Raw genomic sequence first — 18956 nt, 5'->3', positions numbered from 1 at the left:
AAAAAAAAAAAAAAAAAAAAAAAAAAAAAAAAAAAAAGCAACAATTAGCTGGGCTGGTAGCATGTCCCTCTAGTCCAAGCTACTCACACCACTGCATTCCAGCCTGGGTGACAGAGTAAGACCCTGTCTTGGCAAAAAAAAAAAAAAAAAAGAGTAAATGTTTGCAGTAGTTGTTTTAGGTTACTGTGGAGGTTAAAACTCTGTTAAAAGTGACAGAAATGCATTTTAGGTTTAAAAAGGGAATTTATAGGAATTACTGGGTCAACTCATGAAATTCAGTATTCATTCAACGGATATATTTAGAAATGGAAATATATAAAGATATAGACATAGACATAGACCTATCTGTCAGTCTAATCTGGCATATTCGAATTGCTGGGCTCTGTGTTCTATTTTAAAGGTATTAATACTTAGTAAAATTTAGAAATGGAATCCTGGGAACGTAGGAATGGTAAGAACGGAATTTAGACACAGCTGGAACTGGGGGCTTGAGTGTCGCAGGACTCGGTCCCTGTCTCCTTCTCTGATGTTTGTTTGTCAATTGCATCTTCTCTCCCTGAACACCACATCCTCCATGGGGCAGCAAATGAGTCACTGACTGTCTTAAATTCACATTTTACAGCTTCCGCCCACCAGACAAAGGCTAACTCACCCACTTTCTTATATTGAATTTTTAAATCCTGAAGAAAGTCTCTGGTTGCCCAGCTTGAGTAAATGACACACTGCTGAAAAATGTTCATCACAGCCAACAGATCAGGGTCTTTAAAAACATGGCAGCTTCTGTGTGCTCTGTGTGTAGAGAAGTAGTTTCCAAACAAAGAGGGTGAAGAGGGAGCTGGGTCTACTGTCCCATAGTTTTCTAGCACGGTCATCTCCGTAATTAAACATTTGAGTCAGAAGCCTAAACAAAAGGCAGGGTGGGATAGAAAACACTAAGTAGAGGACTAAAGGACGTTATCATGTACAGAGATTTGAAGCATCTCCTAGGTGCCATGTTTTAGGCCTAATGATGAGAAGCTGCAGGTCACAAGACGGATGTTGTTACCTTGGAACATCAGACTTACATAAAGTGTGTATGATTACTTTTCAGGGTAATAGTAAACAACAGGCCTTTAAATACCTCTCGCATATTCATCTCTCATGGTAGTTAAACATACAGGCTCTGGAGCTACTTCAAATCCTGACTCTGCCTTAAGCTAGCTATTTAATCTTTCCGGGCTTGAGTCTTCTCATAGGTGGAAGGGCTCATAATAGTACCTATCCCACAGGCATGACATGTAAGGGCTAAATCATGTACATATAAGGTACTTAAACTCTGCGTGGCACATAGTGAGTCTGTATTATTATCAAACGTAGCTCTTTTGTTACTGCTGATGATCAGTAGGTCAGTCACAGAATAATCACTATTCAGCATCCTCAGAATCTTTGATCAAGCCCGTGGGGGGCTTTCTTCTTTTTCTACTCTCACTAGTAATACTGTGTTATTTAAAAAATAAAAATGCTGTTGTGCAATAATATGGCATGAGGTACCATTCTTAATTTTCTAAGAATTTCTTATACAATAGATTGTTCTAGTTCTATTATAAGACCAAGTCCTGTGTTTATGTAAATATACTATGTGTGTAAATGTATGAATCCAGGGTGTTTAAAAACTCAAGAGTAAAGATTCAAAGACTTCAACATTTGTTCTAAGTCTTTATTTCTTGAAATTTCTCAAAATAAACTGAAAATATTAGATAGATATATTCTCTTTTTTTTTTTTTTTCCAGATAGGGTCTCACTTTGTCACCCAGGCTGGAGTACAGCGGCAAGATTTCAGCTCACTGCAGCCTCAACCTCCTGGGCTCAAGTGATCCTCCCACTGCAGTCCCCCAAGTAGCTGGGACTACAGGCGCATGCTACCATGCCTGGCTAATTTTTTGTGTTTTCTTTTTGAGGCAGAGTCTCGCCCTGTCACCCAGGCTGGAGTGCAGTGGTGCGATCTCATTGCAACCTCCACCTCCCAGGTTCAGTCGATTCTCGTGCATCAGCCTCCCAAGTAGCTGGGATTATAGGCATGTGGCACCACACCCAGCTAATTTTTGTATCTTTAGTAAAGATGGGGTTTTGCCATGTTGGTCAGGCTGGTCTTGAACTCCTGGTCTCAAACAATCTGCCCACCTCAGCCTCCCAAAGTGCCAGGATTACAGGCATGAGTCACCATGCCCAGTGATATATTCTCTTACATATTAATATAATTTTCTCAGTTTATTACTGTTAACAAATATGTATAAAAATATAAAAAAATTATTGAGCATTGAGATAGAATCAATATACTTTCTTCCTCTCCTCTTTACTCTCCTCCATCCTTTTATTCCTATCTTCTTTTCCTTTTTGTCCCTCCCTACCTTCCGTTTATATACCTGTTTGAAAATTTTCACTGCATATATAGTCAGGAGCAGAATTGTTTGGTACATTCTATATATTAATCTGCTTGTTTTTAGACATTCCGAATATCACCTCCCATTTTGTTAGCTATCTGTTAGCTTTATCTATGTGGTGTCTTTATTGAATATCATTTTAATTTTGATATTAATGAAATTAATCAAGAAGCTTTTGATTCAGATCAAGTTGGAGTAAGCACACTTTCCTCCACTTTTCCCACTGAATGCAAGTAAAAATCCTGAATGGAATACATACAACAATTGATTGCCTGATTTTTGAAAAAATCAATCTTCTCCATAGAATTTAAGTAAGACCCAGAATCACATAATATTCAAAATGTCCCAGATGCAATAAAAATTGCTTGACATTTGGAGAGCTAGGAAAATTTCAACATTTTACGAAGGACAACAGATAATAATCCCAAGATGACACAGATGTTTGAAGTACAAAAGATTTTTTTTTTCTTTATTAATAGAAATGGGGCCTTGCTGTGTTGGCCAGGTTGGTCTTGAACTCCTGGGCCTCAAGTGATCCTCCCACTTCAGCCTCCCAAAGTACTGGGATTACAGAAATAAGCCACCATGCCTGGCCCAACCAAAGACTTTAAGGCAACTATTATAACCATGCTCCAAGAAATAATTATGAACCCCTTTGGAGCAAATGGAAAGACAGAAAGTCTCAGCAGAGAAACAGAAGACATAAAAAAAGGGACCAAATGGAAAGTTTAGAATGAAAAACATACTGCAATAACTGAAATTTTAAAAATTCACTGAATGGCTCAATAGCTGGAATGGAGATGATAGAGGAAAGTCATTGAATTTGAAGATAGATGAGCAGAAATTATCTAGTCTGAGCACAAGAGAATAAAGATTGAAGGAAAAGACAAACAGAATCTCAGGGGACTGTGTGGCAGTATGAAAGATCTAGTATTCATGTCTTCAGAGTCTCGGAAGCAGAGGAGAAAAAGTATAGCGCAGTAGAATAGCCGGGCACAATGGCTCATGCCTGTAATCCTAGCACTTTGGGAGGCCTAGGCAGGAGGATTGCTTGAGCCCAGGAGTTCAAAACCAGCGTGGGTAACATAGTGAGACTCTGTCTCTAAAAAAGAGTAATGAATTAATTAATTAAATGTAAAAAAGTTAATGAAAAGAAAAAGTATTTGGAGGAATAATGACAGAAAATTCTCCAAATTTGGCAAAAGACATACACTTACAGGTTCAAGAAACTCAGTGAACCCCAAAAAAGATAAACTCAAAAAAATTCCACATCCAAACACATCATGATCAAACTGCTGAAAAAAAGGAAATTAAAAGATACTTAGAACTTAATGACAATACATATCAAAGTACATGCAATTGAGCTAAAGCAGACTTTAGAGGCCTGCTCTAAAGCTATATTTATAAATTTTACTGTATTCACCAAGAAATGAGAGATTAAAAAATAAATGAGTTAAATATTCCACTTAAGAAACCATAGGTTGGAGCAGGGTACAGTGGCTCACAGCTGTAATCTCAGCACTTTGGGAGGCTGAGACAGGGGGATTGCTTGAACCCAGGAGTTTGAGACCAGCCCTGGCAACATAGTGAGACCCCATCTCTACAAAAAAGTTTTAAGTTTATAAAAATGAAAGAGAGATTTCAAGCTGGGAACAGAGGCTCATGCCTGCAACCCCAGCAATTTGGGAGACTGAGGCAGGAGGATCACTTGAGGACAGGAGTTTAAGTCCAGCCTGGGCAATGTAGTGAGATCCTCATCTCTACAAAACAAAGTAGTTTTCTACTATCGTAGCGGTTCTAATCTCATGGGAGAGAGAAGATAACTTAATGTAAAAGGATAAACTTTCCCCCAAAATTATTGAAATAAAAAAAAAGATAAACCATCAACTCAAGGCAATATAGGTAATAGTAATAGCTTGCACATATTGTTTCCAGTTTTGCAAACTCATTGCATGTATCCTCATAGAAACCTTATGAGATGGGTGCTATTATTGTTTCTATTTTAAAATTAGGAAATGAAGTCCTAGGTCCACTAAGATGTCAAAGACAAAATAAGCATAGATTTGGTTTTATTTGTGATTCTAGAATTGGGAGAAATGGTCTGAAAAGCTGAGCAGAGGAGGTTGACTTTATAGGCAGAGAAAGGCTGAAGCAAGCTGAAACGAGACAAAAATTGGATTACTTGTTTCAAAGCTACTGTTCTTAGAGGGTTAAAACAGAGGACACTACTTCATTATTGACTTAGGTTGACTGGAATCTGTTTTTCTGGAAAGCTGGTCAGTTTCCAAGTTCAGTTTGATTACTGGTACTAAGCACAAGGGACTCCCTTCTGTTTTGGTCTGTTCTGCTGGGGCCTCATGCAGGAGGCTAGTTGAAAACAAAGGCCTCTCATAAACTTTGTTTAACAAAGGTCACATAACCATTAAGTGGCAGAGCCAGGATTGGAATTTAGGTCTCACCAAACTCTGCAACTTCTAAGCTTCCTTAATGTGTTTCCTTGTGCAGCAAAGTAAAGAAAGGTCATGGTCTGCTGGAGAGAATAGGGAAGGTAAAGGACACAGCATTGATTCTGAAAAAAGTGCTGATGCTATTGGGAAAATCAGAAGAGTATTAGCAGGAGGGGAATTAAAGAAAACACCATTTAAAAAAATCTCAGGCCAGGCACAGTGGCACAGGGCTGTAATCCCAGTACTTTGGGAGATGGAGCTGGAGGTGGGCAGATCACTTGAGCCCAGGAGTTTGAGACCAACCTGGGCAACATAGTGACACCCCATCACTGCAAAAGAATACAAAAATTAGCTGGCCACAGTGGCACGAACCTGTAGTCCCAGCTAGTCAGGAGGCTGAGGTGGGAGGATCACATGAGCCTGGGAGGTGGCAGTTACAGTGAGCCCAGATCGTACCACAGTACTCCAGCCTGGGTGATAGAGTGAGACCCTGTTTCAAACAAACAAATAAACAAACAAAACCCCTCTCTTCATATCCCTATTTGAATAGTTTTTTCTTTATAGGATCCATTAGCAATGTACAATTAAAGGACAGTTAGGTTTCAAAACTAGAATGAAAAAGTCCTTTCAGTGGAAATATCAGGGCTCCATGAAGGACAGGCACAATGCTTTCAATATACAAAGTGCTTCATTATATGAAATAAAATGTATTTCAGAAATACAGTTTATTTCTGAAAACACAAAAGTATACCAAAAGATTGCAGTATCCTATCTCCTCTAGTCAATGGGTTATTACCAGCGAGGTGAAATGACTTCCTTGTTTTAACGAGCAATCCTTTTGTGAGAAAACTTTTGTGTTCAGAGTCTTAAACTACCAGTTCTCTTTGTTGCTTACTGTGCAATTTTGCATGTCATGTTTAACACTAAATTCTACCTGACAGGGACCAGCAGGAGAGCAGTACACCGTCCACGAACTCAACTCTCTGTCCTCGTCCAGGCGTCCAAAAACTGTCCCTTCATGGCCAAGGTGCCTTTCGACCCCTACCTTCCCCCTCCAGGAGGAGCTCTCAGTCTGCACCAGCAACTGGCAAGGCTGTCAGCGAGCCATCTTGCACAACAAACACAAAAGAACCCCAGGGACTTCCAGATCACAACAACTCCATAAGTGAAATTCCTTTCAAGTGCAGTGGGAACGGAAATGAGTTTTACTTAGGAAATTCCCTCCTAGATTCCCCTTCGCAGAGCAACTCAAATTTAGAGAAAAAGGAGTCAGAACTTCATTTGTATGTTATTTCCACAACCTCATCAATATTCCTGCACTTAAAAAGTTCATGGAACAATTATAATATAGTAAGTGTACCCCTAAGTAAACCTTGACCTGAAGTTTTATTTATTTTATTTTTTAGAGTAAATAAGCCCTCCTCCCTCCTTTACCTCCCATTTTGGAAATTTAGCCTTGGAATTTAATAATATTTTGAAAAACAAAATGTACTGAACAATTAAGGAGATGATTTTATTTAGGTGATTGCAATAGGGAAAAATGCTCATTAATGAGCAGTTTCTGGACGGGCATGGTGGCTCATGCCTGTAATCCCAGCACTTTGGGAGGCCAAGGTGGACGGATCACTTGAGGTCAGAAGTTCGAGACCAGCCTGGCCAAGATGGTGAAATCCTGTCTCTAGTAAAAAATACAAAAATAAACTGAATGTGGTGGCGCGCGCCTGTAATCCCAGCTATTTGGGAGGTTGAGAATCACTTGAACTCGAGAGGCGAAGGTTGCAGTGAGCTGAGACTGCGCCACTGCGCTCCAGGGCAACAGAGGGAGACTCTGTCTTAAAAAACAAAACAAAACAAAACAAACAAACAAAAAAACACCTGGGGTTTTGTAGAGGCAAGTAAGTAAGGTGAGTCAAGGAAGTCATGAAGAAGGAGGGAGACAGGTCTTATCTTGGAATATGTGTGAGCAGGTGGTCTTTTGCAGTTGCTGGGGTGACAAAGACCTCAGGTAAGGTTCGACGTTGTCAGTATTACTTAGCTGTGCTATTAAAAGTGGGTTGATGGGGGAGACCTTGTTATAGGATCAGATACATTTATCTAGAGATCACTAGGCTAAGTCCTTATTTTACAAACGAGGTAACTGAAACACAATTTTTTTTTTTTCTTTTTTTTTTTGAGATGGAGTTTTGGTCTTATTGCCCAGGCTGGAGTACAGTGGTGTGATCTCGGCTCACTGCAACCTCTACCTCCCAGGTTCAACTGATTCTCCTGCCTCAGCCTCCTGAGTAGCTGAGATTATAGGTGCCCACCACCAAGCCTGGCTAATTTTTGTATTTTTGGTAGAGAAAGGGTTTTACCATGTTGATCAGGCTGGTCTCGAATTCCTGACCTCAGGTGATCCACCTGCCTTGGCTTCCCAAAGTGCTGTGATTACAGGCGTGAGCTACCACGCCTCTCCGAAACACAACATATAACTTTAGGGACAGAGTCAGAACTCCCATTTAGGGACCTTTTTATTAGAATCGATGTAAAAAATAAGTAATTATTAAAAGAGTAACAGAATCCCTTTATCTTCAGTAGTATATACTTTTTATTATTAATCTTTCAATATAATAATAATAATTATAAAGGGCTGTTTCAGTCAGAAGAAACTAGGAAGCCAGGGTTTTATAAATGGCTAAAATTATGAAAGATTACAAGACAATCCTTAATTTTTTTCTTATACCACTGTTTGGAAGACTTCAAATATTTAAAATTCCTTTCTAAATTTTTAAACTGCTTTCTTCAAATTAAAAATGTAAACAAATTACAAATAGAGGAAAACTCTGGTCTATTAAAAAAAGATCTCATATATTCTAATGGAAAAATGAAAACTTAACTGACTTTAAAAGATCTATGTGAATACTTCAAAATAACTGTTTGTGCTTCCCTGAATTGCCCAGCTTCAGGTTTTAGCACTACTTTTAAATTACGCAGCAGACACATGGTTGGAGCACTCAGGCTGGCGAACTCATCACCTGCTAAGCTATAAATAGTCTTTGCAATAATAAATGCAATAACAATAACTAATATCTATTGTTAATTTCCTACTAGATAATAACAATAGAATGGAGCCTGATGCTTCATGGATATTAACTTGTTTAATTTTTACAACAACCCTATGAGGTAGGACTGTTATTCTCAATTTATAGATGAGGAAGTTGAAGCACAGAGAAATTAAATGATATATGCAAAGCCACATAGCTAGTGTAGAGCTGGGATTTGAATCTAGGTAGTCCGATTTTTTTTTTCTATGACCGTTGAAATAAATGTGGGTGGAGGAAGACTATCTTTATGAGTTGGTAGATACTCTCATTGAAAATAACGTTCTCTTAGCCAGGTGTGGTGGCATGCACCTACAGTACTAGTTACTCCAGAGGCTGAGACAGGAGGATCGTTTGATCCCAGGAGTTAGAAGCTCTGCTGTACACTACTGCATGCCAGCCTGGGCAATAAGCAAGACCCCATCTTTAAAATAAAAAGTAAGGCCAGGCATGGTGCCTTATGCGTATAATCCCAGTACTTTGGGAGGCTGAAGCAGGTGGATTGCCTGAGCTCAGGAATTCGAGACCAGCCTGGACAACATGGTGAAATCCCATCTCTACAAAAAATACTAAAAATTAGCCAGGCATGTGGTGTGCATGTACTTGGGAAGCTGAGAGGAGGATTACTTGAGCCTGGGAGGTGGACGTTGTAGTGAGCCAAGATTGTGCCACTTGCACTCCCGCCTGTGTAACAGAGTGAGACTGTCTGAAAAAATATATATAAAATAAAATTTAAAAAAAATAAAATAAGTTAAAAAATTACAATAATGTTCTACTTCTCCCTTGAAAGATGGAAAATGAATAACCAAATATTTCACATGTGAGAAATCAAGTTAGAACTCATTCTACTAACAATAAGCTTCTAGTTCAATATAAACACTTTTTTTCTTTTTTTTTTTGAGATGGAGTTTCGCTGTTGTTGCCCAGGCTGGAGTGCAGTGGCGTGATCTTGGCTCACTGCAACCTCTGCCTCCCGGGTTCAAGTGATTCTCCTGCCTCAGCGTCCCGAGTAGCTGGGATTACAAGCACACACCACCATGCCTGGCTAATTTTTGTATTTTAGTAGAGACAGGGTTTCGCCATGTTGACCAGGCTAGTCCTGAACTCCTGACCTCAGGTGATCTGCCTGCCTCGGCCTCCTAAAGTGCTAGGATTACAGGGGTGAGCCACTGTGCCCGGCCATATTAGACATTTTAACTTTCCCTGTACTTTTACATAAAATTAACCCAAACCATCTAATTAGAAATTACCAGCACTCATCCTGATTTTAAGGATTTCCAAAGAGCTGAGCCTCCTTCCATAATCTATTTTATCTGTAACATTCACCAAAAATAGTTACACCTGGGTTGTTAAGCGCCTTAAATTTTGTAAAGATGAAATGTGGTAATTTGCCTTGTATACATTGTGAAGATAGCTGCTACAAAGCTAAATATGGGATACCCCAAATTAAAATTCTGGATTTAAAGAAAACATAAATATTTGGAGAGGGAAGAAAGGCTGCTTTAAAAAAAAAAAAGAAAAAAAAAGTAGAACAATGACAAAAGTAGTAAGAAAAAGCACATATCTCCCCTGCCACCATCCACCCAATACACCACTCTGATATTAAGCACAAGACAGGTTGGGTGGCTGAGGCGGGTGGATCACCTGAGGTCAGGAGTTTGGGACCTGCCTGGCCAACATGGTGAAACCCTGTCTCTACTAATAATACAAAAATTAGCTGGCCGTGGTGGTGGGTGCCTGTAATCCCAGTTACTCAGGAAACTGAGGCAGGAGAATTGCTTGAACCTGGGAGGTGGAGGTTGCAGTTAGCCAAGATCGTGCCATTGCACTCCAGCCTGGGCAACAAGAGCGAAACTCCATCTCAAAAAAAAAAAAGCTTGTCTGCAGTGTCAAATCAGCAACATTTCAGAAATTCCTCTGACATGTCTTAAACTTCAACATAAATAAAAGATTATTTAGAGAAATTGCTGAACACTGTATGTCTATTTTAAGGACCCAGAATAAATGAGAAATGGCAACACTAAAGATTTAAGGAAGAATAACTCCATTAATAAGGAAATAGTTAATAAAAGTGTTGTATATCTATGCTATGGAATACTAAATAATCATTAAAAGGATTGATATTGGTTGGATGCAGTGGCTCATGCCTGTAATCCTAGCACTTTGGGAGGCTCAGAAGGGAGGATCGCTTGAAGCTAGGAGTTCAAGACCAGCCTGGTCAACATAGCAAGCCCCCATCCCCACTAAAAAATAAAAAGTGAAAAATTGGCCTGGCATGGTAGAACATGTCTGTAGTCCTAGCTCTTCAGGAGGCTGAGGCAGGAGGACTGCTTGAGCTCAGGAGTTTGAGGCTGCAGTGAGGTATGATCATGCCACTCAACTCCAACCTGGGTGACAGAGTGAGACCTTGTCTCCTTAAAAAAAAAAAAAAAAATTGAAGTAAATCGGTAAATCTTTTTTTTTTTTGAGACGGAGTTTTGCTCTTGTTGCCCAGGCTGGAGTGCAATGGTGCGATCTCGGCTCACCGCAACCTCCGCCTCCCAGGTTCAAGCAATTCTCCTGCCTCAGCCTCCCGAGTAGCTGGGATTACAGGCATGTGCCACCATGCCCAGCTAATTTTTGTATTATTAGTAGAGACAGGGTTTCACCATGTTGGCCATGCTGGTCTCGAACTCCTGACCTCATGATCTGCCCACCTCAGCCTCCCAAAGTGCTGGGATTACAAGCGTGAGCCACCCGCCGGGCCATCAATTGGAAAATCTATATACACAGACATGAAAAACCATCCACCATATATTAAGTTAAATCAAGTTCCAGATTAATATATGTGATATAATTTAGGATTAAATATATATTATAAAAATCTATAAATACTATAAATTTATGTGTTTATAATTCAATTCATATGTCTTTATATGCCTGGAAGGTCCTAAATCAAACAGATGATAGATACTTTAAAAAATGTTAGACACAAGGTCTTGCTCTGTTGCCCAGGCTGGAGTGTAGTGGCACAATCATAACTCCCTGCAGCTTCCAGCTCCTGGACTCATGTGATCCACCTGCTTCAGCCTCCAAAGTAGCTGAGATTACAGGTGCGAGCCATGGCACCTGGCTCCATGATCAGACACGTTGCATAGTGGGATGGAAGGGGTAGGGAAAAATAGAGAACCTTTATCCTTTACTTTATCTAAACTGTGTGATTTTGATAAATGATTTCATTTTATAATGAGCAAGTGTTATATTTAAAACTTTTAAAAAACTAGATAAGAAAAAATTCCCTGTGGTATTGTGAAACACTTGAATGAGCTTTATAAACAAATCGTGTACTATAGGAGGGCTTAAAGAATAGATATATAATATTGACTAAAGGTAGGGGGAATTGATCTTCAGTAAATAAAAATTCTAACAATTTCTACTTTTTCCTTTTTCAGAAAGCTACCCTTTTACAAGATCCCTTCTATGCTAGTGAGTTCAGTCCCGCTATTGGAAGTCAAAAGCCATATAGGTAAGAAGTGATGATGTATGATAAAGTTCCATGGGGGATTTTTCTCTCCTCTTTGCCTCTCCTTTTTTTGAGACTGAGTCTCGCTGTTTCCCAGGCTGGAGTGCAGTGGCGTAATCTTGGCTCACTGCAACCTCCACCTCCTGGGCTCAAGAGATTCTCCTGCCTCAGCCTCCTGAGTAGCTAGGACTCCAGGTGCCTGCCACCAAACCTGGCTAATTTTTGTATTTTTTAGTGGAGACAGGAGTTTTGCCATGTTGGCCAGGTTGGTTAGATTGGTCTGATCTCAGGTGATCTTCCTGCCTCGGCTTCCCAAAGTGCTGGGATTACATGTGTGAGCCACCGCGCCCGACCCTCTTTGCCTCCCCTAACTCTGTGTTGTATGTGTGGCTATCACAATTATATCTCTACCTCAACTGCCTGCCCTGACAGTTAAGTCCGCAAACACAAGTATCCACTGGACATCTTCTGTATGTCTCATAGGAACCTTAAAGTCAATATATTCAAAAGAGAACTCAGCATCTTCCCTCTGGAACCTGACTTTCCTCTTGTGTTTCCTAACACAGGGAATGATGTCATTATCCCCAGATCACCTAAGCCAGAGTCCTTGAAGTCACCCTTGCCTCCTCTCTCCCCTTCACCATTTCCGGCATCCAGCCACTCACCGCATGCCTTATTTATTGCTCCTTTACTATCTCTGAATAACGTCCACTTCTTTCCATGGCCACTCGCTCAGGCCCAGTTATCTCAGTTCTGGGCTCCTACGGTGTTTTCCTAGCTGGTCTGTCTGCCTTCACTCTTGCTCCTCTTCAGCCCATTCTCCATTACAACAGAGGAATCTTTCTGAAGCACAAATCTGATCATGTAACTCCTCCCAGGAAGCCTTTGAATGGCTTCCCATTGCCCTTAAATGAAAGTCTAAACAGTGTACAAAAAATATGTATGACATCTCTTTTTATGTTTCTGTCCTCAACTGTTGTAACCATCCTCACTCTTACCCTAAGCTCCTGCTCCAAATGAACTTCTCACAATTCTCAGGAAGCTCCCTGTTCTCTTCCCTCTGGAGCCTATCATGATGGCACCTCTTCTGGAACACTACTGTACTCTTCTTCCTCTTCCTGAATAACTTCAGCTCTTCGAGTCTCAGCTTATTGATCATTTTCTCTGAAAATCTTTCTTGACACTCCAGAACATAACGTCCTATGTTCACACTTTTTTTTTTTCTTTCTGTTTTTGTTTTTGTTTTTTTTTTGGAGACAAAGTCTTGCTCTGTTGCCCAGGCTGGAGTGCAGTGGCGCAATCTCGGCTCACTGTAAGCTCCGCCTCCCGGGTTCAAGCAATTCTGCATCAGCCTCCCGAGTAGCTGGGATTACAGGCACCCACCACCATGCCTAGCTAATTTTTTTATTTTTAGTAGAGACTGGGTTTCACTATGTTGGCCAGGCTGGTCTCAAACTCCTGACCTCATGATCCTCTGTCTTCAGCTCCCAAAGTGCTGGGATTACAGAGTTGAGCCACCACGCCTGGCCTGCTCACACATCTTGTAGTACTTACCAGTCTGCATTATGATGGCCTGTTTCATTATTTGCTGCCCTGTTATGCAATACATTCCTTAAGGGCAGGGACCCTGGAATGAATGGATAAATAAGATAAGATAGAGACTACTGATCATAAGTAGTCTCTAGTACTTATGAGAACAGAGCATAAAAGGCCCTATATGCAAGGCTAAGGAGTTTGAATTGTATCCAGACTTCAGAGTTCTACTATATTCTTATCACAGGTTGGCTGTGTATGGTAGTAGTTACTCGTGATGTGACTCTCTCTTCCATTAGATTGTGAACCCCTGGAAGGCAAGGACTATGCCTTGTTACTCTTGGTCTTTTTCTTACTTAAAACAGTGCTTTGCAAACAGTAAGCACTCAGTGAATTGACAGTGTTAGCAATTTTGATATCATGTAAGTCATGATATTGAGCTGATATTGGAGAGTCATGTAAATGAGCTGAGAGTAAGTTAATTTTAAAAGATGCATATTCATTCCCCACTAAAAGGGACCAACGTTCCTTAGAGGCATGGCTGATTCTAGGTCTGGGGCAGGACATACGCAAAATGAGTCTGAAACAGTTTATTCCAGAAAGCAAGGACAGGGCCCTAAGTAAAGGGCACAGGAACCCCCATGAAGGAGCTCCCAGTAACCAAAGATGGGACAACTTGAGCATCAGAAAAAAATAAGAAATGAGGCCGGGTGCAGTAGTTCACACCTGTAATCCTCGCACTTTGGGAGGCCGAAGTGGGTAGATCACCTGAGGTCAGGAGTTCGAGACCAGCCTGGCCAACATGGCAAAACCCCATCTCTACTAAAAATACAATTAGCTGGGTGTGATGGCGGGCGCCTGTAATCTCAGCTACTTGGGAAGCTGAGGCAGGAGAATCACCTGAACCTGGGGGGTGGAGGTTGCAGTGAGCCGAGATCACGCCACTTCACTCTAGCCTGGGTGAAAGAGCAAAATATAAGAAGAAGAAGAAAAAAATAAGAAATGAGATGATTGAAACATAATGAATATATAAAAATTCAGAAGTGTATAACGATGCATGATAGAGAGAGGGCCCTCCCTCCCTACCTCCAAGGAAATAAAACACATGGAACATTAGAAAAAAATAGGGCACCAATTCATTACTCTGCAAATCATCAAACAAATGGAAAAAATATAATAGATTCTTCCTTTCCTCCATGAACCGTATCCAGTTCAGGATAACCAAGTAGCCCTAGGTGATGAGTGCAAATTTCATTTTACAGAGAATTCCAGCTAATAAATGCAGAAGGCTTAACAGAATTAGAAAATTACAATTTTTTAGCCTGTAATGAAATGACAGATTCATTTAACTATCTTCAGTGGATGAAACCATTAGACAGAAAGGTGAAATGGGGCCAGGTACGGTGGCTCATGCCTATAATCCCAGCACTTTGGGAGACCAAAATGGGAGGATTGCTTGAGCTCAGGAGTTTGAGACCAGCCTAGGCAACAAAAAAATTTTAAAATGCTGGGTGTGCCTGTGGTCCCAGCTACTTGGGAGGCTGAGGTAGGAGGATCACTTGAGCCCAGGAGATGGAGGCTGTAATAAGCTGTGATTGCACCGCTGCACTCCAGCCTGAGTGACAGAGAGAGACTGTCTCTAACAGAAAAAGAGATTAAAAAAACGACCAAAAAAAGAGTGAAGGGGAACTTCAAAATGGAGGGATCATGTTGTCAATAACTAAAGCCATTGTCTTAGTATCACTTCAGTGAGACAGCCAGACTTTGTGTGCCTCATTATTTGATGTGATATAAAATACACAGCACCACCTATGAAGTATTTTTGTTAAAACAGTTAAACCTGAATCTGACTTAAAAGTGTGAGTATGATAAGCCAGGTGCAGTGGCTCATACCTATAATCCCAGCACTTTCGGAGGCCAAGGAGGGAGGATCACTTGAGGCCAGGAGTTTGAGACAAGCCTGGCCAATATGGCAAAACCCTGTCCCTACTAAAGATACAAAAATTAGCCAGGTTTGGTGGCACATGCCTGTAATCCCAGCTACTCGGGAGGCTGAGGTATGAGAATCCCTTAAACCCGGGAGGCAGCGGCTGCAGTGAGCTGAGATGGCACCACTGCACTACAGCCTGGGCAACAGAGTGAGACTCCATCTCAAAAACAAGCAAACAAACAAACAGTGTGAGTATGCTAGTCTTAAAAAGGAAGGAAATTCTGCTACTACCACATGGATGAACCTTGAAGACATCATGCTAAGTGAAATAAGCCAGATACAAAAGGGCAAATATATGATTTCACCTATGTGTGGTACTTAAAATAGGCAAATTTGTAGAGACAGAAAATGGAATAGAGATCTCCAGGGGCTGGGGAGAGTGGTGAAGGGAGAGTTATTGTTTAATGGGTATAGAATTTCTGTTTGGAAAGATGAAAAAGTTCTGGAAATGGATAGTGGTGATACTTGTAGAACATTGTGAATGCACTCAATGCCACCAAATTGTACACCTAAAAATGGACATGATGGGAAACTTTGTTATATATATTTTAGTTCAATTTTTTAAAAAGTATATACGTGTGTTTGTGTGTGTATGTAAAAGAATAGATAAAACCAGATTGGCAAAATATTGAAAATTATTAGAGCAAGGTGATGGGTACATGGGATTCCTTCCCTCCCTTCCTTCCTTCCTTCCTTCCTTCCTTCCTTCCTTCCTTCCTTCCTTCCTTCCTTCCTTCCTTCCTTCCTCCCTTTCTCCCTTCCTTTCTCCCTTCCCTCTCCTCTCCTCTCCTCTCCTCTCCTCTCCTCTCCTCTCCTCTCCTCTCCTCTCCTCTCCTTTCCTGATGGAGTTTTGCTCTGTGCCGAAGCTGGAGTATAATGGCATGCTCTCAGATCACTGCAACCTCCGCTTCCCAGGTTCAAGCAATTCTCCTGCCTCAGCCTCCTGAGTAGCTAGGATTACAGGCATGCACCACCATGCCCTACTAATTTTTGTATTTCTAATAGAGGAGGGGTTTCACCATGTTGGCCAGGCTGGTCTCGAACACCTGACCTTAGGTGATCTGCCCGCCTCAGCCTCCCACAGTGCTAGGATTACAGGCATGAGCCACCACCCAGCCAGGTACATGGGATTTCTTATAAAATTTTCTCCATTTTGATGTATGTTTGAAAATTTCCATAGTAAAAAATTTTATTGCTTGATGATGTGATATAGAAAAAAAATTTTTTGAAAGACTTAAGAAACATAACAAGCAAATATAAGAAGCATCTTATTTAGGTCTTGATTTTAACAAACCAAATGTAAGAAAACATTTTCATACTTTATATATGTATGTATGTATATATGTATGTCAATAGACAGGGTCTTCCGCTCTCACACAGGCTGTATGTAGTGCAGTAGCACGATCTTGGCTTACAGTAATCTCCGCCTCCCAGGCTCAAGCAATTCTTATGCCTCAACCTCCTGAGTAGCTGAGACTACGGGCATGCGCCAGCACGCCTGGCTAATTTTATGTAGTTTTTTAGTAGAGACTGGGTTTTGTCATGTTGCCCAGGCTGGTCTTGAACTCCTAAGCTCAGGCAATCCACCTGCCTGGGCCTCCCAAAGTACTAGGATTACAGGCATGAGACACCGTGCCCAACCGTTTATATTTTATTTACTTTTGAGAGAGGGTCTTACTCTGTCACCAGGGCTGGAGTGAAGTGGCTTGATCACAGCTCACTGCAGCCTCGACCTCCTGGGCTCAAGCAATCCTTCCACCTCAGCCTCCCGAGTAGCTGGGACTACACGCACACACTACCATGGTTGACTAATTTTTTTCTATTTTCTTTTTTTTTTTTTTTGTAGAGATGGAGTTTCATTATATCGCCTAGGCTGGTCTGGAACTCCTGGGTTTAAGCGATCCTCCCACCTTGGCCTTCCAAAGTGCTGGGATTTACACCCCTGGGCTACCACGCCCAGCCATAAAAACACATTTTTAAGTCAATAGAACAATTTGAAAATGGACTGAGTCTTGCCGGGCACGGTGGCTCACACCTGTAATCCCAGCACTTTGGGAGGCTGAGGCAGGCAGATCATTTGAGGTCAAGAGTTCAAGACCAGCCTGGCCAGCATAGTGAAACCCTGTCTCTACAAAAGTACAAAAATTAGACGGGCATGGTGGTGCAGGCCTGTAATCCCAGCTACTCGGGAGGCTGAGGCAGGAGAATCGCTTGAACCTGGGAGGTGGAAGTTGCAGTGAGCCGAGATTGTGCCACGGCACTCCAGCCTGGGTAACAGAGCGAGACTCCGTCTCAAAAAAAAAGACTGAATATTAGTAATAACAAAGAATTTTTGATAATTTTGTAGGAGGTGATAATCATTTTGTAAGAAAGTATTGATTTTATTTAGAGATGCATTCTGAGGTATGTAAGAGTTGAGTAACATAATATTTGGGATTTCTTTTTTAAAATGTTATATGGATGGCTTAAAATTTCTATAAGTGTTCAGATGTTTACTCTAAAAAAAGCATCAGTTTTCATTTTGGTGTTTTATTTAAAGTGATTTTAAAGCTAATTGTATAATTAAAAAGACTCAAATTCTGTGTATGGGTGGCTTGAAATTTATTCCTGAAGGCAAGAAGGATGAGTTCTACCACTCTCTTGGCTCAGGAAAAGCGTATTTCTTACTATTTCCTGAAAGCAACATACTTAAAATGCAGTGATTTCAAATGTACTGTGAAGGATGCAGTGATACACAAGAAATAGCCTCTACCTGCAAGACATCTTCAGTTTAAAAGGAATAAACATCCTTTAGGTTTTCAATTCAGAACTGTGTCACAGATGGGACGGTTTTGCAACCTGACCACTGTGAAAATCATACACAGCGCTTCTGAGATAATATAGGAAGAGCCTTTCCAGTGCTTTACAAATGTGAGGTATTATTTATAGTAAAGGTCTGGAAAGATGAAAAAATACAGGAAAAATTGAGCTTATTACTGGATTAAGAATCCTTCCTGAGGCTGGGTGTAGTGGCTCACGCCTGTAATCCCAGCACTTTCAGAGGCCGAGGTGGGCAGATTACTTGAGGCCAGGAGTTTGAGACCAGCCTGACCAACATGGCAAAACCTTGTCTCTACTAAAAGTACAAAAATTAACCAGGTGTGGCAGTATGCACTTGTAGTCCCAGCTACTCTCAGGAGGCACAAGAATCACTTGAACCCAGCCTGGGTGACAGAGCAAGACTCTGTCTAAAAAAAACCCCCCCCCCCCAAAAAAAAAAAACCACCTTCCTGCAACATTATTTTGGTGAATTTATGTTTCCCACCTGATGAAAATAGAGTATCTGTTAACATTAGTATAGATTTTCCTCTTATTCCTAAATTGAATAATGGAGTCTTCTGGCATTCGACTTTTTCTTATTTCTTCAGTCAAATGAAGTTTGTCATCTATGTATAAGCTAATATTTTCTGAATCCTCAAAGAAATTATTATTCATAACTTATCTGCGGTAATATAGAATGTGTACTCTAACTTGAATTTATGATGTGTATGAGACCTCCATTTATGTATGAATTGATTTTTAGTCTGAAGAGATTAGTATGCTGTTTTCTGTGAAAATTTTTTTGGCCATTAAAAAAATTAGTTTGGCATTACAATCTATTATCCTAGTTGGCAAAGGATTAAAAACAGTTTATTTTTATTGCGGATCTTAGCAAATTGCTGACTCCAAATGAAAAAACAGGAAAATCAATTTCAAAATAATTCTGCTGATACTGTATCTTATTTGAGTTTTTGCTTTTCTAAGCTCTTTTGTTTGTAAAATCTACATTTCTGTTGTTGGAGTTCTAAAAGAGTAGAGGGATTTCATAGTTATTTTTTAAATGAAATATGGTGGTAATTAGAAGTGGATAGCGAAGCAGGATCTCAAACTTATTCCTGCTTTATTTAGAGACCATTTATCAAACACTTAGTGTGTATGAAGACATGCATTAACTAAAATACAAAA

At 40.5% G+C, this 18956-nt stretch overlaps 1 protein-coding gene across 2 annotated transcripts in view; it reads left to right on the top strand.

Annotated features, from left to right (window-relative positions):
• The window catches only part of C11H12orf56 (chromosome 11 C12orf56 homolog), a 109144-nt gene that overhangs the window by 58415 nt on the left and 31773 nt on the right, over positions 1-18956 (top strand). The window contains exons 4-5 of one of the 2 annotated variants that reach the window (XM_025403722.1): positions 5809-6217; positions 11379-11452. The exons of the other annotated variant lie outside the window; for it this stretch is intronic. Coding sequence (XP_025259507.1) covers positions 5809-6217; positions 11379-11452 — 483 coding nt within the window. The remainder of the gene's footprint in view (positions 1-5808; positions 6218-11378; positions 11453-18956) is intronic. 2 annotated transcript variants of the gene reach the window in all.

Source organism: Theropithecus gelada, chromosome 11 (assembly GCF_003255815.1).
Source record: "Theropithecus gelada isolate Dixy chromosome 11, Tgel_1.0, whole genome shotgun sequence".
NCBI lineage: Eukaryota > Metazoa > Chordata > Mammalia > Primates > Cercopithecidae > Theropithecus > Theropithecus gelada.
The sequence above is the reverse complement of the archived record's forward strand: the minus strand, read 5'-3'. Positions and strand labels throughout refer to the sequence as shown.